The sequence below is a fragment of the Fundulus heteroclitus genome, chromosome 16, assembly GCF_011125445.2.
Source record: "Fundulus heteroclitus isolate FHET01 chromosome 16, MU-UCD_Fhet_4.1, whole genome shotgun sequence".
NCBI lineage: Eukaryota > Metazoa > Chordata > Actinopteri > Cyprinodontiformes > Fundulidae > Fundulus > Fundulus heteroclitus.
Window position 1 is genome coordinate 31,395,112 of NC_046376.1, and position 26,790 is coordinate 31,421,901.

Below are 26,790 nucleotides of genomic sequence, written 5' to 3' on the forward strand. Positions count from 1 at the left end.
CACATGTTTTTAATCTGTATTTGTCTCTGCAATAGAGCCAATGCAAATAAGGTGGATACATTTCTTCACATGTGGGGCGCTGATAGTGTTTCTGAGCAGTGTTTAATTCTGGTAGTCAGGAATGGACAAGGTAAATATAAGGAAGCATCATCTGTTTATGTCTTTATTTGGAAAACCAACCTCACATCAGCCGCTGGCTAGTTTTATTTAACAAAAAAGATTAGCACAAGGTTAAACAAGTTTTACTCTGTATAGGTGGGTTTAAACATGCTTAAACCTCTCCTAGTCACCAGCACTAACATAAATATTCTTCAACTTTACATGATGATTGTTTATTATTTTTTATTGAAAAAGGGCACATATATTAAAAGTGAGTACATACTATATAAAACAGTTAAATGGTTTCAATTAAAAAAAAAAGATTTATTCAGTCCAATCATGCAAACAAATTAAATTTCCTCTTGTAGTTGATTTGGAGCATTCCTTTCTGCTGGATGATCATGTAGCAACAGTAGACATGTGATACATGAAAAGGATTTTGTAGCAAATTCCAGAGCTGAGCATGCATGAAAATTTTCCATTATTTCTAACTTCTTTTTGTTAACACCGGAGTATATAACATGAGTACATAACATTGTATGTGTCCTCTGAGGTAACTGCAGTCCTAAAGTATCAAAAGATTGCAGAAATGTCACAGTTTTTGTACCCAACAAGAAGATAAAACCTAAAAATTCTAATTACACAATAAATCAAGCAAAAGGATGAGATGTAGAATAGGAAGCAACATCCAAACATTCTTCTAGCTAAAAACAGAACACGTTTTTGCTTGAGTAAGATGTTCTCTGCTTTGTCCCCTAGTAGGTGGAAGCAGAGATCCATCTCAAGTTGGTTAAGAGTGGCATTAAGGCTTCATTAAAATAACTTTATTTTGAACAGAAATCCTCACACAACCAAAACTTTGCTTAAAAAAAGAAAGTAATAACCACAAATTTACAATTTTTGTTCATACTCAGGAGTCTTATTTTGCAATACAAAATACAGGGTTAGGCTGTATATTTACTTATTTAGTCTTTAACTGTGCAAGGAAAGAACTCTTCAAAACAAGCTTTTCTGTTTAAACGCTAGGGGGCGATAGCATTCTACATGAAGAATTTGAGCCTGATTAAGGCTTCTACAGTTTTAATTGCTTTCTTGTTTTCTGCAGATTGAATTGATTGTATGTACTGTTTAAATTGCAGCAATGCATGGTTCAGTACCTCTGGATTTATACTTACATATATAAAACTTGACTATAATAATAATCAGACCCATTACACATTGCCGTGCTTATTTTGTAGGTCTTTACAGTTTTCCGTAAGGCCAAATGCTGCATTCTTTCAAAATAACAGAAATCTTTAGCAATTTGTTTTGAAAACAAGTTATATTTATGATTCCAAAGGATTAAATATAGGTGCAATGTAAAAATAAAAATAAAAAATATGATCACAACAAAAGCTGCAGTGAACATAAATTCTCTTTTAACAATGTTTCTGGATGTAGACATTAGCAAGATAATTGTAATGAATTGATTTACATGAGATTATTAACTTTTTAATTATTACGTATTAGGTAGGAGCCTGACCTCCTTCCAGTTTATGTCTAAGAACTATCCCAAAATAAACAACAGAAGGAACCGTTGTAATGTATTTTTGAAACGAAGCTCTGACTGACGTATTATTATTACTGTAATTGATACAGAAACATAATTTGACTGCAGTAGTATATATAGCTACTAACTAAGACAATTGTTGAAGGTTTGGCTTTGGTTGTGACCACAAGCACGTGAAAATTCCAGATGCTATGACACCCGGACCTTTATCATATTCTTCTGGAAGGAGAGGAGTCTTAAATTCATATAGAAAGTTTTCATATGAGAAGAGTTCACCATCTTTGTTAAATCACTGAGCCACATGTATATTGTTATTATGAAACCAATATAGTATAAAGAGGGATCTGTGTCCACATAAAATGTCCCTATTGTTCCACATAAGATAGTGAGATTAAGTCAAATATGGATCAGTTTCTAAAATGACATAATTGTATACAAATACAGTAAAACACTGTACGTGATTAAGGCTGTGAAGCGACATCTTTCATTGGTTCTATTTTACATGACAGAGCAACACTGACATTTCTTTTGTTTGGCCTCTTTCCCAACATTGTCTTCTGTCTGGGTTTCAGGTTCTGCTTCATTCTCATCCAGTGGAACGTCTTGAAGGGTTGTGTCTGGAGCTCTTTTCTTGATCTCTTGCTCTCTTTCATTTGCTGAGAGAGACTGAAGTGAAGCAGAAGCTCCTGGCTCGACTACACGTTCTTCTCCATCCTCAGTAATAATGACCCGCTCGGCTGTGAGCATGCCTTCGTAGTCCTCTTGATCGCGAGCATCGTCAGGTGTTGCATCAGTGTAACCCAGGAACACAAGCGTAACCGGATCTTCCTCCAAGCTTAAGCCCTCCGTGCTATTCAGCATCTCTGCGGCGTCGTTGGTAACCATTTCGGTTTTGAGATCTGGGATTTCAATACTTGCATGCTGCTTTATCTTCTCAGCATCCAGTTTATGTTCAGAGCTGTCTAACTGTGAGTTGTCCTCCATTGATGTACCATTGAGGGTAATAAAACTCAGGACATTATCGTCTTCATTCTTGCTGCTTTCTACATTCCCAGTGGTCATCTCTGTCTTGTTTGGTGTTACTGCTACTTCATCCAGCAGCACTGTCATTCCAACATCATTAATGACACTCAGTATCTCACCAAGCTCTTCAGTCGAAGGTTCACCTACCAAACTGCCAACAGTATGGATGCTTTTCCTTCCATCATCAAAGATGGTCGTAGATGTTGGAGCGGCAGTAGTTGAGGAGATGGGGGCCACTGATTTGACAACGGTGGCACCCGTCTTGGGATCTCTCTCCACTTGCACAGCTAACATCCCAAGGACTGCAAAGAGAAAATAAAATTAAGCTCCACATGCTGACAACAAAGGTTACACTACTGGATGGAATAACTCAGTACACATGCAGATACACAATGGTTATGTTGGCAACATGATTCGTTTTGCATTAAGCTGGCACATCCAGATCGATCCTCCAGAGGGCAAAACCGGTGGAATTAAAAGTAGAGCGGTAGTGCAACTGCAGGCAAGTGCACTTTCTGACAATCAGGAAAATGGGTGAATGTCAGAAGACACGGATGCTCCATGGAAGAAGTGTGGGAACAGGATTATCAGCTAAAAACTATCATCGAGTTTTGTGAGTACTCAAGTCTTGAAACCACATTTTAAAACTTTGTCTTAGTCTTGACTATATTTTTGTACCCTGTCTTGTCTCTTGATTTTTTTTTTCTCGAGATCAGTCAAGATCACAGCTGCTTCATCCTTTTTTGATGCACTTCTGTGTGAAACCTATGGTAGCGTTCAAGTCCACTTTGAAAATCCAGATTTTCTTCAAACATTTGCAGCAACAGCTACATGATTGCAATTACAGCAATGGTCTTGCATTGGTCCGGTCTGGCCATGCTACACTCAGTCTTGGTAACGAGTCCATCTTGGGAAAGTCCTGACTACAATCCTATTACCAAGCATTTGACCGGGTTTCATTGCAGGTTTGCATATGAGCAGGTAATTATACTGTCCAATTGCCTTGGATGTGGGGTGGACAGAGTTCACATCTGCCCGATATGACACACACACACATACACACACACAGAGTGGAAGTTCTAAACGTCCAAGTTATGCAAGACGGTCAATGCATTGCACACTAAACATTGTAGAATCAAAAGATCTCTGTGCATATTATTCAGACAGAGGTACTGGACATTTCTTGCCATCATACACTGTGTCTTAAAAACTGGCCCCTGCCAAGTTGCTGTTTCACCATCCTGAACACAGGGTCCATTAACACCTGAACAGAGGTGGCAGCAATTTCTTTGTGTTTGGATTTATTGCTCCACCTTAAATAGCCCTTCAGTCCAGTCGTTCATCAAAATATTTGTCCAGACTTGACTGTGTCCAAGGACTACCAGCACCCGCTGTAAACAAAGTCACCTGAAGTTTTCCTGATAAAACATCAACTGCTCGATCTTGAGGACCACTTACAAAATCTGTGGAACAACTTTGCACTGGAGAGAAGACAGGGACCGTATGACTGGCTCCGTACTGAGTTATGTCTTCTGTCTTGCTTGAGGGAGTGCCACACCCCACAGACATGAGAACGTAATTGTGTTCATATTTATAAAGTTGATCTTGCAATTGTTGCAGTATAGAGACAAGTTTGATTAATTTCCACCACTTCACCTGAGTGATCTGTACCATCACATGAAGCTGGATGGTGATTGAGTCAAAGGTTAATTTAATGTTGCGCACTAAGCTTTATGCAACAACGGTGAGGCAGCACATTAAAATTAGGGAAAGTCCTATGTGGAAAATCCAGCTTGCCTTTTTTCTTCCACACAGGCCTTCAGGGGCCATACAACATTAACATAGCAAAACAACAAAAGGCTAAAAATAACATCCTCAGACTGCTCGCTACAGTCTCATACTTAAGTTGTACCCTTGGGATCTGAACTTTGACACAACAACATTAAACAAAGATGGCATCTTTTGCTGCAGAACAGAAGAGCAAGAAAGCTAAAACATATATAATTATTTATGATTAAACTTTGACAATCATTGGAAAAAAAAAAAGATCATTTTTTCCTCACCTGATCGGCCCTCTTGTCCACCGTCATCATGAGAGAGCCTCTGTGTCATTTTATTGGACAGAAGATTCACCGCTCCTTTACTAACTGGAACAGAAAAAATGTGTAGAAATCACTAGGAATGTTTCAAACCATAAAAACCTTTACTGGCATAAGTCATACACAGTCTGAGCTATGATTTTAAACAGAACATGTGCTAAAATTAGGGAGATTTGCTGTCCCACACCTTCAGCCAAAACATAAGATTATTATTTTATAGCAGATGTAAAATAAAAAAAGAACCCAAGATAAAAAATAAATAAACTGAATTACTGCTCCATCAGTTGAATTAAATCTAATTCCAGTGGAAGGCTAAATCTGTGAAGGTGCTCTGTTCAGGGTGTATCCTGTCTTTCACCCAATTGCTGATGGAGATGGGAACCAGCAAGACGTGGATCCCATTATACTTTTGTAGATTTTAATGATACATTCAAACTATTATTCTTTGATTATGCAATAAATAGTGTAAATGGATTTTACAAATTAAAATTGCATGCCCAAATTTGAATTGAGCCAAAACAATACATAATAGCATACAAACATATACAACAATAGGATGAATGTCCCTTAGCAAGTTGTAGTGAAACAAATAACTTTTTTATAGTGATCAACAAGGTTCTGACGCAATTCTGGTGAGATATTTGACCATTCCTCCTATTAGTACTGATATTTAAATGTATTAGTTTTGTGCCAGGGACCCGAATTTTCAGCATAGTTATCAATTTTCAATGGTGTTAAGGTCACGGCTTTTCAGAAAAACTCTAAAACTAGTTTTGATGTGTGTTTTGGTTCATTATCATGCTGGAACATCCTATTATGTCCAAGTTTTAAAAAATCTAACCAATGATTTTAGCCAATGTTGAGATATTTGAAGGTACTTTTCCATTATTTGCATCAATTTGTTCAATGCACCAGTACAACAGACAGCAAAAATAGTCCTGAGCAGGAGGCTACCACCACAGGGCTCGACAGTGGTTTCCCCCTAACACCTTCACTCAGGACAGGAACACCAGAGTTTCAGCATCTTCCAGTTTATGATTTATTTTGTTGCTTGGTTGCTGCTAGGCATCCTTATGTCATGATTTAGTTATTTTTTGTTTGTTTTGGACTCTAGTATCAGCCTATCACCTCTCAGCCACCAGCCAATCGGCTCAGTCCACTTCTCAGCCACCACTCTGCCCTTGATCAGGTCCACCTGCTGCACTAATTAGAGTCAACTCTGCTAACTCATTCACATGGCTACTTAGACCTGCCTCGGCTACTTAGACCTGCCTCTGTCATCTGCTCACTGCCTGAATGTATCGTCTTTCTTCCTGTGCACTGTGTTTCTACCAGTTCTGGTGTGCTCTGCCAACTGGACTCTATTTCCCTGTTCAGCTCTCACTGATGAGCGCTTCCATTGCCTGCGTGCTGCTCAGTCTGCCTAGTTCCCCTTGAGTTCCAGCTGCTTGCTCCGCCCATTCTGGTGGTTTCTCAGTCTGCGTCGTCTGTTCTGGTCATCTCCTGTTTTCATCTCTGGTTCTGGTCTACCTCTGCCTGCTTCACCTGTTAAAGTCTGGTTCTGCCAGTCAACCCACCTGCATCCTCTGGTCTCATTGCCATAACAGTCTGCCTGCATCTTTTCCTCCACAATTCATTATTGTAATAAACTTTTTAGAACTAAACTCTGCGTCTGGCTGATATCGGGCTCTCCAACTCTATTCATAACAACTAATTAATTTCCTTACAGTTTTGGTCCGATGGCTGAAACTTGGACTCAGTTACAACAGGACAGTGATGCCAAATCAACAAATTATTAACATTAAGCTTTGGGTATGGCCTGAACCCACAACCATATTTAAATAATTCATGGACCATGTTTAAAAGGGGAGTTTGTGTCAGGAAGGCAACTGATTTGAATTAAGTTTATTAATTATGATGAAAGGAGTGGTGAAATGATTCAGTCAGGATCTTGCTCATCGTAGCTACAATTAACACCATGTTTCTCTGCAACCTTTAAGATACTGCCAATAAATATTAGTGGAGAGTGGTCATATGTTATAAATCTGGGTATCTAGTTTTTAGATATTTATTCAATAATTATCACACCCTGAAATTAGCATCTAAAAAGCCCCAAATGAATATAATATTCATGCTCATTAGTGTAAGTAAACTTCTGTTTTGTGTATTTTGAAATGAAGCTTAAAGTTGCTCTATGACTTTTCTTAAATACTAAACTTGGGATATTTCCTATCTACTGAAATACAACGTGGCCACTAGATGCCCTTAATAAACGGTTTTATTTGGGCTACTAAATGGCATCATTAAAAACTACGTACACATAATAAAATTGACAAACATTTTTGTGCTGCTTTCATTCTATTATTTTTTCCCATAGTGATATATTAACTTCTGAACTTTTAGTTTCAGGGCCTTGTGTTTCCATTTGAACCTCTCTTGAACTTTGTTCACACAGTTGACATGTGATAAAAAGGCTTCAGTAAGTCCTTGTGACAGCGATCCTGTACCGTAGAGAGACAATTACTGACAGGAGAGCAGTTGTCTCATAGCCGAGCTGTTTTCTTCATGGCTCCGCTCTGTCACTTTGGTTTAAATTATTTTCCTTCAGCCAAGGCCTTAGCTATGGTTAATCATCCTCTGGAAAGAAACAATAGATTCTAGGCAGGAATTGGAATGAGACTGACAGAGGGGAGAAATAAGCTGATTTTAAGCTTATGACCAGTAAGAGGTTAAAAACGGATTGATCATGGCCTGGATGATTGAGAATCTTCACCAACATACTGATGACCAATACTTCCAACTCCTCGCTTTCCCTGCCAGTGTTCTCCTCTAGGCAAGGAAAGACATTTTTAGGGGCTAATTATGTGCACACACTTAAAATAAATACTGACCCTTTAGCACCCCCCCCCCCCTCATTCCCCTTATCCAGGGCCCACATTAGGGTTGAGGTCTGCCATGAACATTTCAGTCATTGCTAAACAAATTGCGAGACAAGATTAGCTTCATCGTGTCAACAGGCGCTGTGGTTGTTTTTACCCAACAAATTCTTTAGCCCAGAGGAGGAATCCCATATATGCCATAGAGGATTGGGATCCATGTCAACCATACTCTTACAGTTTGACTACAAGAACATAAATGTACTTATGTACCAACTGGAATATTTCACATTTTGTCAGGTTACAGCTAGAATCAGAATCAGCTTTATTGGCCAAGATTGTGCGCACAAACAAGGAATTTGACTTACATAAAGTGAAACACACACACACACACACACACACACACACACACACACACACACACACACACACACACACACACACACACACACACACACATCTCAGAGCTCATTATTTTGATGGATACACTTTTGCAAATAATTTCAATTGGCAGTGTCGAAGATGACCTGAAGCTCCTGTGCTTAAATGTGTGTTGTCGAGATTTTATGTGATTGTCCAACACAAAGCAGGACATAATTGTACAGTAGGAGGAAAGACATTTGTAAACACTTTTAACTTATTTTATTTTTTATTTTATTTTTGTTGTTGTTTTTTTTTTTACAAATAAACACCAGATAGGTGTGGCATGCATCTGTATTCTGTCCCTTGTGTACATTTTAGAACCACCTTTGCAGCACAATTTCAGCTGCAAGTTGTTGGGGTGTTTCTCTGCCATCTTTTCACATCTAATGAATTTAATGTTTACTTATATTCTGCTGCGATAAATGCCTCAGGCTCTGTTAGATTAGCTGGGAACCATCAGCATCCATCAACACTCAAACCTTGCTGGTGATTCTTAAAATTCTTTGTCTGAACTTTGACTAGGCCATTCTAACACAATATATTTTGGTCTAAGCCATTCCATGGTATCTCTGGTGGTTTGTTTAGGGTGCTTCTTCATTGTGTGACCAACTTCCTAGTCTCTACAACAGAAAAGTGTCTCCAAAGAAAGTCTCTCAGTGGGGTTGGTGTGTTCAGGATGATGGCGATGGTGTGTGTAGTGTTAGTGTTCTTCAATGCGTTTTGTATGTAGGGTAGAACATTCAAGTTGGGTTTTATCTGGTCAGAGCACCTTCTTCAGCATGTTTCCTGGGTCTCCTACATGATCTGAGGTTAAAATGAAATAAGACTTTATATGGCTTTCCTCCAAAAATGGCTTTCTGCAGGACATTCTGTGGAGTATTTCCTTTGCTGACAGATTTCACCACCTGAGTCATGGATTGCTGCATCTTCTCCAGAGTTACAACAGGTCATTTTCATGGGCATGCAACACTTTTCAATTGCCTGTTAAAAAATATATAATTCTTCTTCCAGTTTACAATTATGGCCTACATGGTGTATCACATAAAACCCCCAAACTAAAGTCTGTTGTAGAACTTTGAAGAGATAGGAATACTTTTGTAGGGTGCTCCATGTCTGATAAGTGACTACTAGTTTTTGATTAACATGGATGAGTAACAAAATGACAAAAAGTCAATTTTATATTCCTAAGAACAAGTAGTTTGTTATTACTAAACTGACTTAATGGACATTTTAGAAAAAAACCTTGCTGTTATTTCATGTGGATGTGGTAGATCATTGATGAACTAGAAGAAAATTAACTGAATTGTCCTATCTATATAGATTGGCCGCTGAGCCTCAGTCTGAGAGAGAATGCTTCATGGTGCCTATGCATTTGTTTATTTTATCTTACTCAGTCACTGCTGTGTGTTCTGACTGCAGCTGAACAGTTGATAGAGTCTGTGTTTCCTCCCTAAGAGACCTTCTTTCTGGCAGCAGCTGCCTTTTTAGTGTCATCCTAAGGCGTCTTTTGACTTTTGGTTTGTTTCCACACACACACACACACACACACACACACACACACACACACACACACACACACACACACACACACACACACACAGAATAGCTCCTAACCAATGATTCACAGCAGTGGATTAGGAAGAAGGGTCAGATGCTTGTGTGTCCTAATGTTTCAACAGTCAATAGAATGTGGAAAAAGCATTTCATTAGTTTCAGAATGTCACATAAGCTTCTTCTGCAAAGATTTTTATAATACTTTACTTTCTGCATATTTTAAAGATGGCAGAAAGCTTCCACTCGTTTGCTGACCATACACAGCTGACAAACAACATGCAGGAACAGGTTGAGGAGGAGGGCCTCCAATCTACATTTACATGGCTGGAGAAAACCCTATTCTGTTTTTCATACATCTGGACTTTTTCACATTTTATTGAGTTTTAATGAGACCAGCCAACACAAACAGGCTATAATTATGAAGTTGAAGGAAAGTGAGATATGCCATGGGTTTTAATTCTTGTTTACAAATACATCTCTGAGAAAAAGTTGTGTGCACTGAAATTAGCCCCCTGTACTCTGATGCCCCCAGTTAAAATCCTGTTCAGCACCATGAACACCAAGGACACAGCAAACAGCCCAGGGAGAACGCTGTGGAGAGGTTTAAAGCAGGGCTAGGTTTTAGAACAATATCCCAAGGACACATTGATAGGATACATATTATTTATGCACTCTACAAATCAAGTGAAATAGTGGCCTAAAAAAAGCCAATGTTGAAAGAAAGCCACAAGAAGCCACAAGCCACGAAGGGAAGTGGTCCCCAACTCCCAGGCTGGGGACTATTTAGGTTTTATTTATTATCTAAGTCTGAACAATTTTTTCTGTTTAAAAATCCCAAATGCAGACCTGAGGTAAAGTGAGTATTTAATGAAGAGAACGAAACTTACAGCCTATAAACATAGGGAAGGCAGAGCACAGGCAGGGAAACAACCGCAGGCAGGAAACAGTGGAAACCGGTGACATGAAACCAAAAAAACGTTTAAATACTAAGAGGACAGGGGGAGAGAAGGCATGAGGACCAGGTGGAGTTAATCAGATGATAATGATAATACAGGTGGAAGTAATGAAGGCTGAGCTGAGGGAGATGGAGAACAATGACATGACACTAGGGAGGAAACTGAATCTAATAAGAACAAGAGATAACTAGGAGTAAACAGAATCTGTAACTAAAGAAACCACAAGAAATATAGAAATGAAGAGTGCATGATCCCCGGAATATAAGGAATAAATACAAATATGTCAAATGCCCAAAATTGTAACAAATAATAGTTTTATTTTGAAAGATAGCCAGATTCTGTCTGTTACCTCCGCCTATAGCGTAATCTTGATGCATATCAGATGCACGTCTCTCGTCACTTTTGGCGAAGAACTGATCCTGGGTGCCACTAAAGACATCTGCTGTGAAACTTTAGGAGAGGCTTCACAAACACAGCAGCCTTGAAAGCATGTGAGAATTGTTGCAATAAGAAGAGGTTAAATGGCAGAGCAGACTGTACATAAAAAACACACTTCGGGTGTCATAGTTTCTTGTTACATATATATATATATATATATATATATATATATATATATATATACACACATATGACACAGGCTCCAACTGATTTGGCATCATGGTGAGTTGTATTTTTCATGCACTTTATATTCTTGAAAATAAATACTAATATTTTATCTACAAATACCACAACTTGGCAGTGATATAATTTTATTTTGTTCTGATATAATATTATTTTGATGTATTTATCCAGCAGACCTTAAAGTCTGTGAAAACTTTTTCTGACTTTAAACTGTTCTGTGGCACCAGAAAGGTTGGGGACCATTGATATAGAGGACACAGCAAGCATGTGGAAACAGGTACTCTGGTAAGATTAAAGTGAAAAGGAACTTTGTGGCTTACTGGTGGGGCACACCCTGGACAGGTCACCAGTCTGTCGCAAGGCCACACAGAGACACACTCAAAACACCATTTCATGCACTTCGCCCTGAACACACTATCCATATAATGAAGCATAGTGTCAGTAGCTCATGATGTGGGAATGTTTTTTTGTACATCATGAACAGGGAAGCTTGTCAGATATGATAGTAAGATGGAGCTAAACACAGACGAATCCCGGCAGAAAACCTCTTAGAAGCTGTAACAGATATTAGACTGGGGTTGAGGTTCACCGGCCAATAGGACGACCCTAAACATAAAATTAGAACTGCATTGGAAAGGGCAAGATTAGGTCATGTGCATGTGTTAGAATGGTCTAGTCAAAGCCTACACGTTAATCAAATTGAGAATCTGTTGTCAGACTTGACAGCTGCTGTTAACAAATACTGTCCATCCAATCTGTCTGGAGTTGGGAGGATTTTTAAAAGAAGAAAGGGCAAAATTTGAGTTTCTACATGTGTGATGTTCATGATAAAGACCAGAGGAGTTGTGTCTGTAACTGTAACAAACGAGCTTCTACAAAGTTATGACTCAGGAGAGCTTAACAGATATGCACACCACATTTTTCAAACTTTTGTTTGTAAAGAATTTTAAAACCACAAATCCTTTTCCTTTGACATCATAATTATGCACTACTTTGTGTCTATCTATCACTTAAAATGCCAATAAAGTGCATAGAATGTTGTAACAGTAATTCGACATTTGTGAAAAAATTCAAGAGGTTTGGAGATTTTCTTAAAGGAAAAGTCCGGTCATAATCAGAATTCAAACTTCTGAAAGTACTTTAAATATAAAATTATTACATACTGTTCAATAAATGATACGTTTTTTTTTTAATTAAGAGTAATTTTCATTTAAATATGCTTTACTGTAGGCATCCATGTTGGTTGAAGAACAGTACTGTCACCTCCCAGTTTGTGACGTCACATTAAGCAAGTAGCCAATGCTCTCTGTTATTTGTCAATATGCGCTATTGTCCAAGATGGCGACGACCAGTGCACTATGCGAAGCAGAGAGTGATGGATTAATTAGCGACAGCGATGGGAGTTCCGTGGATTTATCATCATCATCTGATAGCGATTTGGAATATATAGAAGACTTTCTTGATAGTACCCTGACTTTTGACGAAATGCAGCCATACCAGTTTGAGCCAAGGAGACCAAAAAGGAACGATGTGAGTTGAATCTGTCTGCTGCAGCTGTGTTGTTAAGGCACCACAGCCACCTCCTTATTTTTGTGTTATTCTTCTCAGTTTGTTCTTCTTGCCAATGAAATATATCAGTGTCAATATCAATTAAAATTAGGACTGTCAGTTTTAACGTGTTATCTCTGCCCAGAAAAAAGAACAAAATTTTAAGGCACATTACATATTCTTTCCAAGTGTGTCGTATCACTCCGCCCCTCTGGTCGGGTAACCAAATGTCCCCGCAAATTCTACGTTATACAAAAGCCTACCGAAAATTCTCGCTCTCATGTCATCTTGAAAGCATTCTTCTTTGAAATGTTGGCTACATATGACATGTTTTCTCTCTGGCCAGAAGTTCAGTGGCGAATCCTCCCTCTTCAAGTTGGCAATCCAACGACGAACCCGTGGTGGATCATGATTTGGAAAGGTGAAATAACTAATGTTTTTTTCACTTTTACCCGATGTATTGCAACATCCAACTGCCATGCACGTGGGCATTGTCACTTTAACAATTGCTCTCGCGAATTTCAATGGTGACGTCCTCTCAAAATCAAATAATTGTTGTTGATCGCAGCTATGTAGAATAGTTCCTACTGAATTTGCTTGTAAAGCGCGGAGAATGACCCTTGGTTTACCGCAATGTGACGTCACTGGATGTGATGTCAGGAGAGAGGTGGTACCATATTTGGGCAAAAACGGCTGCTCCAAGACTCAGTGATCAGGGCAACAATTTATATTTAATTTTTTTTTACAGATTAACGCTAAATTCATTAAATCACCACAGACATATTAGTTTTCAGTATGGATAATGATCCATTGATTCTTCCTTGCTGACCGGACTTTTCCTATATGGCACTGTAGCTTGAAAGGGGGAATAAGCTTGTAATGACTAACCAGTTGCTCCCATAGACAACCTGAAACATTGTCTCTACATATTACAACACAAAACTGGTTCATTTCCTGGTAAATGCCATTGTCCCACAGAGCTCGTTTTTTCTGTTTAGTTGTAAAACATTAAAAGCACCATTGATATTTTCAGCAGGACATTTTCGGATCATACAGACAGCTTTTCCAAACGGAAAACATGTTTTGACAAAATGGAACATATTGCACAAAAGCACTGTCTACATATCTGAAGCATTTATTCAAGAGATTAAGGCAAACAGCTTGCCATCTGGCTGCAGTCGTCTGTCATTTTGTCTCCACTACAAAAAGCTTGTGGCGCTGCCATCTTGGATCTCACTTGCGGTAACTAAAGCAAACAGACTACTGCTGTCAGTCAGGGACGGAAAAAGGTGTCACAGACTGGCACTAAGCATCACTGAAAAAAAAAAATCTTGCGTGGTATCACCTGCCTCAGACACCAATCTGTGACAGGATGTCTTGAAACCCACTGTTAGCGTTTTACCATGTGAACAACAAAGGGCTGTGTAAATTCTGATGGCTGACAGCATGGTCTGAGAACAAAAGAACTGGTAGAACAACTTCAGATCCCAGCATTCACAGCATTTCACACCTTCGTATAAGTAAAATCCATTGGCTAAGGGGATCCCTAAATGATGTGGATACCCCTGATGTCATAAAGGCGATAAAAACCACAACACAGAGACAGCCCCTGCTTTTTTCATTCATTTTCCATCATGTAAGGAAGCACAACACTATACTTGTCAAACCCAGCTACGTAATTGTCCTGAATTTGTTGGCCAAGTGATAGGCCGTCCTGTCTTTGAAGAGCTTTGGAGCCAAACAAAGATCAGCTTTTTGCATATCCAGCGATCTTATTATTGTGTGCAGAAGGAAGACTTGCAACAGATCTTCAAAGGAATCTAGATCAACTGTTTGTGTATCCAGCAATCTTACAACTGACTTTAGAACCCAGATCTTCAAAGGAGAAAGTATGCCTTCCTCCTTTTTCTCCGCTGCCCCGGGCGATGAGCTGCTCTGGAACCACAGATGTCCCAGTTTACCGAGAAGCTGCGGGCTTCGATTGCAAGCCAGAGCGAGCCCAAATAAGTGTGTCTGGACAGGTACACTGGCTTAGAATAAAACAATTGTTTGCGAGGTGTGTGCAGTGATTGCTTATTGAAGAATGCCAGTGCTCGTAATCACTCCATTATTCATTTCTCTATAATAGCACACCTCATTCAGACTGGTACTTATAGAATCACAAGTGATGTTAGACTTAAAGTGTTTGGCTATTCATTCCTGATAAACAGGTGGTTCCCTAATTCAATAATCTAAGCAAAAATGACTCAGTTTTGGTAATAAAGGCGGTTAGGCACTTATTAAAGTGGTTATCTTCAAACAACAGGTTTTAGCTTTAAGCGCAAGGTGTATGTAGTCTACAACTGCCAGGAAGATAAGCAGACATGTTTCTTACACCACAGGGCAGTATTTTTGTATTTTTAATTTTCACTCCTCATATTGTTTTTTTTTCCAATGTTCTGGAGTGATCATGTCAGTGTATGTGTTTTTTTTATGTCTTTCACCTGGATACAGGGAAAAAATACCCTCTGGGGAGAATAATAAAGTTATACATATTTTACTCATACACTCATTTAGCTGCAGTATGAACCTTCCTGGCATGGCTGAGGCAGCTGCTGGCAGGAAAAAGGAATATGTGTTACACTGTGTTTGCGTGGAAGGCTGTTCCAGTGTGCATAAACAGCACAGAGCCACTGGCGCTCCAGATAATATAGTGTTGTTTATTCTCAAATATGCGTAGCCTGCAGGATACACACAAATAGTTAATGGAGTGCCTTGTCATCCAATATCAAAAAAATGCTCTGCCTTGTTTTGTCGTCCCTGCTCCCATTCATTCACCTTTTCCCGTTATTGTTGGGTTACTATTTTTCATGCATCTTTTATTGACTTCTTTGTCTTTTCTTTGGGAATCCTGCAGGATCCTAGAAGTCAGTTGGACCTGTGACATACAAGTACAAACAATGTTTTTAGATTAGATAGGGATTGTTGAAACCAGCTGCGATAGACTGGGGTCAGTTAAGATTGGCAAAATTATAATTAGATTTTCTTTTTAAGAATGTGATATTACTCTTTAAAGTCTGATTTAAAGAAAGTGATTTGCCTTGGGACATTTTTAAAAACTCCAAATGATGATGTCATAGCTTTTTAAGCGTCTAATTCATTGCTTTTGAGTTAATTTGAGATACACCTGATGATTTATTTTAACCTGCTTCCTTGTAAGACATCGTGGAAATGTTGAACAGAATCAGCTAAGATTTAAGGAAGAGAATTGTGGGCTTCCATAATTCTGGGTCATCCACATTTTTACCATACCTGAATGTCCCATTTTCAAGTCTACATACCATGGCCATGTCCCGCCATTGTAGCATTGTTCTGCAACCTAGGGATGAATATGTTCTTTCGCAATATGTGCCTATCAAACCCAGAAAAAGAACAAAACCTTGTGAAAATGCCCACTGAACAGAGTAAGATGGTGTCACTAACCAGAAAAGAAACAGTCCTTCTCTGATATGGATTGAAAGATGAGGAAGCCTTTACTCGACCATAAAAACAGACAAATTAATCTGATTAAACTAGACTGAATTCCTAATTGACCTAAAACAAGAAAGGTTTTAGTCTGATTTAATGTTGGGGAGTGAGAAAAAAGGTCAAGTGTTTTTTTATGTAGTGTACGTAAATATATGTACACTACATAACAGGAAAGACAGTGATATGACATTCTATGTTTGACATTCATTTTGTGATATAAAACAGAATTACAGTTCCCATCACCCTCAGTGTACGGTTTTATTAAACTAACTACCTTTAGTTCAAAAACTCCCACCACAAAGGGTGTACTTTGACTGATGAAACAATGGTAACCCAGACTTGGACATCTGATCACTGTCTTTCCCAAGTTTTATTGGTACGAGCATTCTTACAGAAATGTCAAGCAAAATAAACTCTTTACAGTAACTGTGTCGGTAGCCAGGTAATCAACTCAAATGACACAGAAGAAATATACTTGTCAAAAATTAAAAGCAACACTAAAATAACACGTCCTAGATCTGACTGAATGAAATATTCTTATTAAATACTTTGTTTTTTACATAGTTAAATGTGCTGACAACAAAATTACACAAAAATTATTAATGGAAATCAAATTTATTAACCAATGGATGTCTGGATTTGGAGCCACGCGTAAGATTAAAGTGGAAAAACCCACAACAGGCGGATCCACCTTTGATGTAAGGTCCTTAAAACAAGTCAAAATGAGGCTCAGTAGCATGAGTGGTCTCCACCTGCCTGTATGACCTCCCTACAATGCCTGGGCATGCTCCTGATGAGGTGGTGGATGATCTCCTGAGGGATCTCCTGCCTGACCTGAACTAACGCATCCGCCAACTCCTGAACAGTCTGTGGTGCAGCGTGGCATTGGTGGATGGAGCGAGACATGATGTCCCAGATGTGCTCAATTGGATTCAGGTCTGGAGAACGGGCGGGCCAGTCCATGGTAACCATGCCTTCGTCTTGCAGGAACTGCTGACACACTCCAACCACATGAGGTCCAGCATTGTCTTGCATTAGGAGAAACCCAGGGCCAACCGCACCATCATATGGTCTCACAATGGGTCTGAGATCTCATCTCCGTACCTGATGGCAGCCAGACTACCTCTGTCAAGCACATGGAGGGCTGTGCTCCCCTCCAAAGAAATGCCACCCCACACCATTACTGACCCACTGCCAAACCGGTCCTGCTGGAGGATGTTGCAGGCAGCAGAATGTTCTCTACGGCGTCTCCAGACTCTGTCACGTGTGTCACATGCGCTCAGTGTGAACCTGCTTTCATCTGTGAAGAGCACACGGCGCCAGTGGCGAATTTGTCAATCTTGGTGTTCACTGGCAAATGGCAAAAGTCCTACACGGTGTTGGGCTGCAAGCATAACCCCCATTCTGTGAACGTCGGACCCTCATACCACCCTAATGGAGTATGTTTCTGATTGTTTGAGCAGACAGTGGCACATTTGTGGCATTTTGCAGGGCTCTGGCAGTGCTCCTCCTGTTCCTCCTTGCACAAAGGTGGAGGTAGCGGTCCTGCTGTAGGGTTGTCGCCCTCCTACAGCATCCACCTGTTGTCTATTCCATTTGCAAAACAGCAGGTAAAACTGATTGTCAATCAGTGTAGCTTCTTAAGTGGACAGTTTGATTTCACAGAAATGTGATTGACTTGGAGTTAGATTGTGTTGTTTTAAGTGTTCCTTTTATTTTTTTGAGCCGTACAAACCATCAGCATTAATAGCACAGACATTCCTTCAACTGTATAATACGCATACATGAACATCTTTATAGTAATTAACACAGGTTGTATGTATACATTGTAACGCACCAGCTCAGCATCACCTGTCAAAACAACAACCTCCATAAAAAAAAAAGATCCGGTCAGTGAAAGGATGCGTGGATTGATACACGTCACGTCTCGAACATATGCAGTTACAACCGCTCCAAGTACAATGGAGAAAATAAAGTGATCACCCAAATTTCAAACAGGGGTGTCTGGCATGCGATCAACCACAACAAATGTGAACATACACAGATGTGTCTAAAAATGGGGGGGGGGGAAACCCACAGACTCAGGGTTTTAATGGGAGTGTTTTGTTGGAATGCAACCCATGAGTTTGAAGAGCGAATCCAAGCCGTAACTAAGTCCAAACAACCTCACCCAGCACCCTTCATCGGAACACGACCTCAGCTTGCAAACATCTCAGTTTGGCAGTGACGATGCATGACATGATGTGAGAGTCATGGGACACCAGTGGTCAGACCTTAACATGGGAGGATGTTAAAAATTCAGACTTCTTCTACCTTCATCTGTTTTCACAGTATTCACAAATAAGCGACGTTAGCCAGGCTTTGAGTTTTTAATTCAGACCTCTTTCATGGCTTCTTTCCCACAAGTTTCTTTTTTTGTTTTCTTCTGTTATTCCTTTTTTTATTTGGTACTTCAGCAAAAAGCAGTACCAAAACAGCTGAGGTCTAGTCAGGTGTACGGAGGTCCTTAAGTCCTTAACACTATTTTGTTCCACCTAAACTCTGATAACTGTCTTACCAGAGCCATCTCTGAAACTCTAAATTTGGTACCCAACAAAAGAAAGTACTTTTGATCTGAGTGAGGAATAGCATTGACTTTAAGATGTTAGTAACATGCTTGTCTATATCTAAAGGTACTTACCGTGCACTTGAATAAGTCCACAACAGAAAATCGTCTTTCAAAAGAAGCAACGGAAACAGACGAGTTTCCTTTGTGTAAAACTAAACTGTTCTTGGTTGTAAAAACACCAGTATGGGTGGTGTTAAATATTATTCTTTGGCAACTCCCTTTTTGCTGTCATGCTCCCTAAAGACAAGGCGTCCTCTGTATGTAAGAAAGAGAGAGAGAGAGAGAGAGAGAGAGAGAGGGTGGGTGGGTGGGTGTTGGGGTGATATTTTTAGGAGAGACTAACAGATACAGCTGGCCACAGTGTAGGGGTACGAAAAACGAATAGTTCAGTGACTCAGCAGATTGTGTGCGTGCTGAGGGATATCTGCACTCTTAATGTGACTTGTAAACAAGTTGAAGTTAACCTCCAGGAGCACTCTGTGTGACGGTTACTGGTTTTCTGTCTTGATTTATGTGGACGAGAGGCTTCAGGCAGGCCTTCAGAGTGTTACAGATATAGTCTTCATGCTCAAGCCTTGGGCTCTGGAAGTCATTACCATTTTAATGGGAGGTGAAGTTTCATGAATGCTGAAGACAGAATTAATCTAAGACAGACAAGAAAAAAATAAAAAGGGGAAGCTGGTGTTTTTCTGTGTCGTTGAGGGCTACAACTGTCACATACCTTGTGTTAACCAGTTCCTGGACCAGAGACATAACAATTGGGCTAAGAAGACAAAAAGGGCAGGACTGTTGTGCATAATGCATTTCGCTTTTTATTTGGAAACAGTGTAGCCTGATCCGAAGGTGCTTATAGTCCAGTGTGCCAAACCAGGAAATTGTGGAGCATTTCTTGTGTCCCTCTGTAATGGATAATGCTGCTGAATCTGATATTCAGCCAAACACAGAGTTAGGTTTTAAAAGGGTTATTGAAAAAGATAAATAGTGGCAGGTGAGGCAGGCAAGCAGAGCCAGACTGGTGGGCGATATGAAGAAAATGTAATATCACGATATCTTTAGGCTATATCATGATACACGATTTATATATCACGATATGTTCAAATAACCTTGAAAAACAAATGTTTTAGCCACATGGTGCCTAAAGTTGCATTGGTATATCTCAAATTAACATATCAATTTTTTTTGTTTGAAAAATTGATTACAAAATAAAAATGAATTTAAAATGTTATATTTTAGCCATTTTTTAACCACAGCTGCACATAGAAGCTTTTCACAAATTACAATATTGTCACATTAGAGCTCTTTCGTGATCAACACTGCACCTTAAAAAAACAGAACATCCCAGTGGTCAAAAGGAACACCAAGGGAAAATCTGACACAAAATAAAGCTGAAATAAAAGATACTCTTTTGTGCTTAAGACATAAAAAAAAATATTTATAAAAATGTGACAATCCCAAAACCAAAAGCTTGTATTGTGACTATAAAATCAACTGACCAGTCGCAGCTACATATTCAGAGCATCTCAAAAATATTTCCGTTGCTCTTTAGGTGCTGGGAAATTTTAAACAAAGTTTTTTTTTTTTCTGTCATATGGGATTTAGCATAAGAAGACACCAGGTCGAATGTTTTATGGGTGGTTTAAATTAAGTTTTCTTCGTTGTGCGGGGTGCTGTTCACAAGACTCTTCATTTTGCACTGGATGACTTTTTAGGTGGAACAAAGTTGTGCTACTGCTATCTTTTGTGGCAATGGTGTTACGGCATGTTTTCCAAATTATCGTTCGACATTCTTGTTGTGAAATCCAAACCACTGTCATATTATTGACCCAGTGCTGTTTCTCTTCAGACTCATTTTCAATTTACCTGAAACTCCCGCTGTCGCCATAGTTCTCGCTGTCTCGTCAACGTTAAGTAAGAACACGGGTTCGTTGTTGTGTGTGTGTGCCAGAGCGCTTTCGATATATCGATATATCGCCCACCACTGAGACAGACTAGACCAGATGCAAGCAGAACCTCAAGGCAGTGCGTGAGTTGCTGGACATTGTTGTTCTGTGCCAAGGGAAAATAGATCTGGCCATCATCAGCATAACAGTGAAATAATATGCCATATTTTCTAAAAACAGAGTCGAAGGGGGGATCCTCTTCCTTTTGTCCTACACCGCCTTTTGGTGTGAATTTGTGCTGTATAGATAAACTAAACTGAAGTGAATTGGAGGACAGTACAGTTGGCCAGAGATAGACACACTTCTAATATTGAACATTCTAAGACTGCATTGAAGCCTTTGGTGAGAGCTGGTTTATGGAACTGCAGCTCAGGCAGGCTGGATGAGAGGAGATGGACTTGGAAAACACTACTTTGATGTTTATTTTGCACTGTCCTTCCAGAAAGCAATCCCAACCCTCCCTCCTGTGTCTGCAGCCCTCAGATATCAGATCCATAAAACTTTTCTGTAAAATCAAAAACAGGAATATATATATATATATATATATATATATATATATATATATATATATATATATATATATATATATGAACTATACTTTGTACTGTCACCATCACATCCATACCTCTGTTAACTAATGAATTTGAATTTCCCCATGGATTTGCATAGCAGCCTTCTGTAAAAGAAGTGCTCCATGGTTTGCCGTGCTGTTACAGACCACATCAAAACTGCTCAGTGCAAGAGCATTCAGTCTTTGAAGTCAGCCGGCTTTAGAACCCTTTGAGCTGTATCATCATTTACCATTGATGACTGTTTCTTACTTCAGCAGAGATAAGGGAAAATCTGCTTCGGGCTGCCTGATTAGCCCCTTCACCAGCGGGAGAGCACTCTACGTGTGAAATGAGGCAATAGAGTTCTGGTATGTTTAGGAAAACTGTCTGTGGGCAAGGCAAGTTTGTGTGTAGCACATTTCAGTAACGAGACAATTCAAAGTGCTGTACATGAATAGAGCATAAGAGAAGAAAACATTACAGACGAAAGCACAATGCAAGAGGTCTGTAGGGTTAGGGTTTACTGGCTCAACATCCTGACCATTGATATGTGGATGGAATTATATTGGTTAATATCGGAGATCATTGCTTCTTATTTCTTTATGGAATAATAATTCAAAAAAAAAATACTGGTGGTCTAACTAACACAAACTATTTAAAAAAACATTCAGATCCATCTAAAATTTTGGGATATTGTTGAAAAGTTCTATATTTTGTCCCTCATTTCAGAAAGTGAAACTTGTGTATTATATAGATTTCTTACTCAGAGTGAAATATTTCAAGTCTTTATTTCTTGTAATTTTGACAATTATGACTTACAGACATTGAACACCCAAAATGCAGTGTCTCAAAATTTTTTTAAAATTACAGTTCAATAAAAAGGATATCTAAAATAGAAATGCCAGGCTTCTGAAGAGTCTGTTGGTTTCTCTGCACTCAGTACTTGGTGGGCCTCCTTTTGCATGAATTACTGCATCAATTTGGTGTAGCATGGAGAAGATAAGCCTGGGGTTCTGCTGAAGTGTAATGGAAGCCCAGCTCACTTTGATACCAGCCTTCAGGTCATTTGCCTTGTTGGGTCTGGTATCTCTCAACTTCCTCTTGACAATACCTCATACATTATCTGTGGAGTTCAGGTCAGGCCAGTTTGCTGACCAATAGAGCACAGTAACACCATGGTCGTTGAACCAGCTTTTTGTACCTTTGGCAGAGTGGGCTGATGCCAAGTCCTGTTGAAAAATGGAAATAGCATCTCCATACAGCTTGCCAGCAGAAGAAAGCATAAAGTGCCCTAAAATTCGCTGGTAAATGTCTGTGTTGTCTGTGGACATCAGAAAACCTAGTGGACCAGAACCGGCACATGACACGGAACCCCATACCCTCACTGATCTCGGAAAGTTTAAGCAATGTGGGTTCTGACCCTCTCCACTCTTCCTGCTGTATCCAACCATATCCACAGAAAGTTGAGTGGAAGAACAACTATGGTTGCCTTGAGAGGATTGTCGAGTAAGATCCATTGAAGAATTCAAAGGGGCTTCACGAGGAGTGAAGTGAGGCTGGAGTGAGCATATCAAGTGCACCGCTATGCACATGCAAATCCATGGACTACAGATGTAGCACTCATGTAAAGCCTCTCTAGAACTAGAGGAAACCTCAGAAGTGTCTTAAATGGGCTAAGGAGAAAAATATCTGGACTGTGGCTCAAGGATCCAAAGTCAGAAAAAAGTAAAGTTTGCATTTCATTACAAAAACAGAGTCCCAGAGTCTGGACTCTGTGAACAACCAACCAACTTCTTAAACTATGGGCTTTCGTGGCTTATCCTCTTTGTAGAGCGTATCATTGTCTTCTGGACATCCCTCCAGCCAGCAGTCTTCGCCATAATTGTGTAGGCCATTACGTTGGCCATTACATATCATCTTTACATTAAAAAAAATGCTTTTTCTAAATTTGTGTTGTTTTATATTCTGGTATTTGAAGACACAACATTTTGGGTTTTCAAAAATTATAAGATATAAAGGCTTGAAATATTTACTCTACATACAATTAATCCATAAAATATGAGTTTCACTTTCAGAAATGAGTAACAAAAAAATATAAACTTTTTTTTTTTTTACAATATAGACAGATTTAGAGATGTACTTGTATTAACAAATACCAGTAAAACTTTGTTTATTTAATTTCATGAACCACACATTTTTGTGTTCAATCAAATTATTTTAGGCAGGACCAGGTCCCTGGAGGCTGGAGAGGTGGAGGTATGTTGTGCAGACAAAATAAATTAAAGTCAGCTCAAGCAAGAGAGGTCATATGAGTGTGAATGAGATGAAAAAGAATGAAACCGGGCAGCTAAAAAGATTTGCAGCCTAGAGCATGCAGAAGAGGAACAAAACGATAACAATAACCACAAGCTACTTCATTCATTTGATAATTAATTATTTGCAACTCTGTCACATTTCCAGGTGTGACCCATCAGGAAATAAAATCATTCATACTTTTTTTTTTTACCTTTGGATTGTCTGCAGGAACAAAATATACACCTATATTCCAACAAATCATTGTTTTGTCTCACTCAAGCGGGATGATGGATACTGACATGATGCCAGGTTCAGCAGGCTCGCTTTGACATGTGCTGACTAATAGTAGATGACTTAAAATAAAAAATTCACTCAAAGTAAAATGGTTCCCCTCGCTAATACTTTGCTTAGCCTTAGACCCCTGTAGTGTTATATAAGAGACTTGACTTGTGCACTTATGTCAAATTGTCTTCTGAGTCTTAATTTTTTGGTGAGAAAATGCTTAAATCAGGGCTAGTTTTTGGTTCCTTTTTACAATTTAAGCAGGTAAGTGATGCTCAGTTTAGTTTGTGTACTATGTATACAGTACAACTTCACAGCAAGTAGGTTGTAACTGCTTTTTGCAGAAAGGCTCAATCGCTTACCTCAACTTGTGTACCTGGTTCTAATACTGTTCATTATATTGTTTGCTCATTAACAACATCTTGTATTTAAAGGAAAATTATCTTAGCAATTTCAGTGTTTGCAAAACTGTAGTTATAAAAGAGTGATTGGATGCAATTTTTGTTTTTCATTTTAAGCATTTAAGTTCTGCTTGCTACTATCTGGTTGGATAGACTCTCACTGTTCTCAGTGAGCAAACTAGATATTTGTTTTAGTTATAGAGTTGCTAGAGCTCTTAAAGACTGACACATTGTAATGATTAAAACTGGAAAAGAGAAAAAATAGGAACATCTGGGTTAATTGTCACTAATAATGACATCAAAACCTTAAACAATTACACTGCAACAGCAGAATTCCCTAATATTGTGCAGCCCTTCTTGCTACAAATGTATATTTTGACTGTACCAGCTATGCTGTATAGCAGTCTGATCAATCTCAGTAGTCTGCCAGAAATATTTATTTAAATTTTACTGCAGGCATGTTTTATTGGGCTCTCACAATCTCCAGTTGATCCTTTTGTTTACCAAATAAGCAACTGAAGACCTGTGAAAGGGTTTTGGTCAATCCCCACCATTGTTTTCCACACTTTTGCAGTTTGGCCCATTTTGCTCCCAAGTTTTTCAGGTTTGTGACCAAACATTCATCAATTCATACCCACCTGGGAAACTTTTTTAAAACAAATTTTACAAATGATGATTTCAACCTTCTTTGGCAGTTTTTTAAATTCCCCTTAAACTGCTTCAATACTTAACCCCATCATTGCGGAGCATGTATTCCAATAATGCTGGTTGATGCATATTCCACACATACCTTGGTAGCAATCTATACCTATCCTATACCCAATCATAATTAATGTCAGATATCGGAGCACTACTGTCATGGCATTAGTTATTGAGACCATGGTACAAACAACTACAGACAACTGTAGACAGTTTAAATGATTTATTAATACAGCAAGAAAAGGGAATGTTTCTTCTTGACTCAGAACGATATTGAAGAGGATAGGTAAATGGGTAACAACACAGGAAGCAGGGCTTGGTGTTGTGTGAGAGGGATGATATGAGAGGGAGGCTTACTGCTGTTGTCGATGGTGATTCTATACTCTGCTCATTGTTTGTTGTCAGGATATGTACTACCATGACTCGAATAATACCCCCCCAGGAGGATGTTGCTTACCTTTTTGCTGCCTGAAAAAGTTGAGATTGCTAACTGCAACATAAAGATGTACGTGTAGGTATGATGCAGTCAGTGACATCATTATTGCTTGGGTAGTCTCGAGAAAGTAGAATATTTCATTGATGCTGCTATTGTCGAGCAGGGCTTTAAAACTATTATGCTGCATATGTATTTGGTAGACTATTTCTGATTCCATCTTTAAAGTAGTCAAATGTGGCTTCATACTGCAAAATCCTCGACTGTATGTGGTTCACCCTCCAACTGCGAGATGGTGGCCATACAATCCTTTTTTTTTTGCGTGATGTGTGCATCAACAGGGACGTTGGCTGCATTGAAGCACATATAGACAATAAACATGAAGAATAGAAAACAAGAATTATCAAAGGAAACTTTAGTTGGCTTGACTTGCTACTGGTATTGGTTGACCATCAGACACAGAAGGGTTATCCGAGAGCTCTTTAAATATCTTGAGGTAGATTTGTTGAAGGCAGTCAGGTGTGACTGCAGCACTCAGTCAAGGCCATGGTCCACAGTAGTCCTGGAGAGAGGACACAAGCACACCCAGCACAACATACTCCAAAATCATAACAGATACTTAATATAGTGTCAGCTATATTACAGTTATTTTTGATTTATATCTTGATATATCCTATTTCATAATAGTCCAATGACCCCAATGGGAATCAGAAGAAAAATAAATAGAAGTGGTGTATGACAATGAGGAAAATAAAAATAAGAATGTCCTTCAATTAAGCATTTTAGTGATTATTACCACAATTCATTAAATTTTTTAACTTAAAACAGTTAAAGTAAACAAACACAGTGGTTAAATTATACATGTTCAAATGGTTTGTGTCTGGGAATAAAAGGAATGCAGTAAAAGATGAAATGTCAAAGAGTTGTCACAAAATGGGGGTTTTAATAGGTGAAAGGGCGAATTAACTTCATATCTTTTTTTAAAATCATATTTTTTAAAGAAATATTTAAAATATAGAGGCATGAAGCTAATATTACACGAATAGCTAAATTTTGAAAATTATTGTAGAACTTCATGAACAAATTTCAATTCGGTAAAATAGCTGATATCACTATTTTTCTGAAATAGCCGAGACTTGCCTGAGTCCTTTCAGGGGAAGGAGGAATATTGTTTGCAAAAAGATAGATGAACAGAGGAGGTGGTGTGCACACACACATTTTGAAGACTTTATCACTTACAGTAGAGGATGTATCTTATCTTCCTCTCTTTTATCCTCTCCAAGGGGGTTCAAAATGGCCTTTTATTGCTGTCACTTCCTTTTAACA

General features: G+C 38.9%; 1 protein-coding gene across 2 annotated transcripts in view; it reads right to left on the minus strand.

Annotated features, from left to right (window-relative positions):
• The window catches only part of LOC105929976 (paralemmin-2), a 26,140-nt gene extending 7,012 nt beyond the window's left edge, over positions 1-19,128 (minus strand). Inside the window, exons 1-3 of one of the 2 annotated variants that reach the window (XM_012867938.3) lie at positions 18,936-19,128; positions 4,735-4,818; positions 1,225-2,973 (exon numbers count right to left, since the gene is read on the minus strand). In XM_012867938.3, coding sequence (XP_012723392.2) covers positions 2,147-2,973; positions 4,735-4,783 — 876 coding nt within the window. In that variant the 5' untranslated portion in view covers positions 4,784-4,818; positions 18,936-19,128 and the 3' untranslated portion in view covers positions 1,225-2,146. Of the gene's footprint in view, positions 1-1,224; positions 2,974-4,734; positions 4,819-18,935 lie in introns of those variants that run through there. The other variant, XM_036148451.1, reaches the window with a different exon arrangement.
• Positions 19,129-26,790: the final 7,662 nt, after the last annotated feature.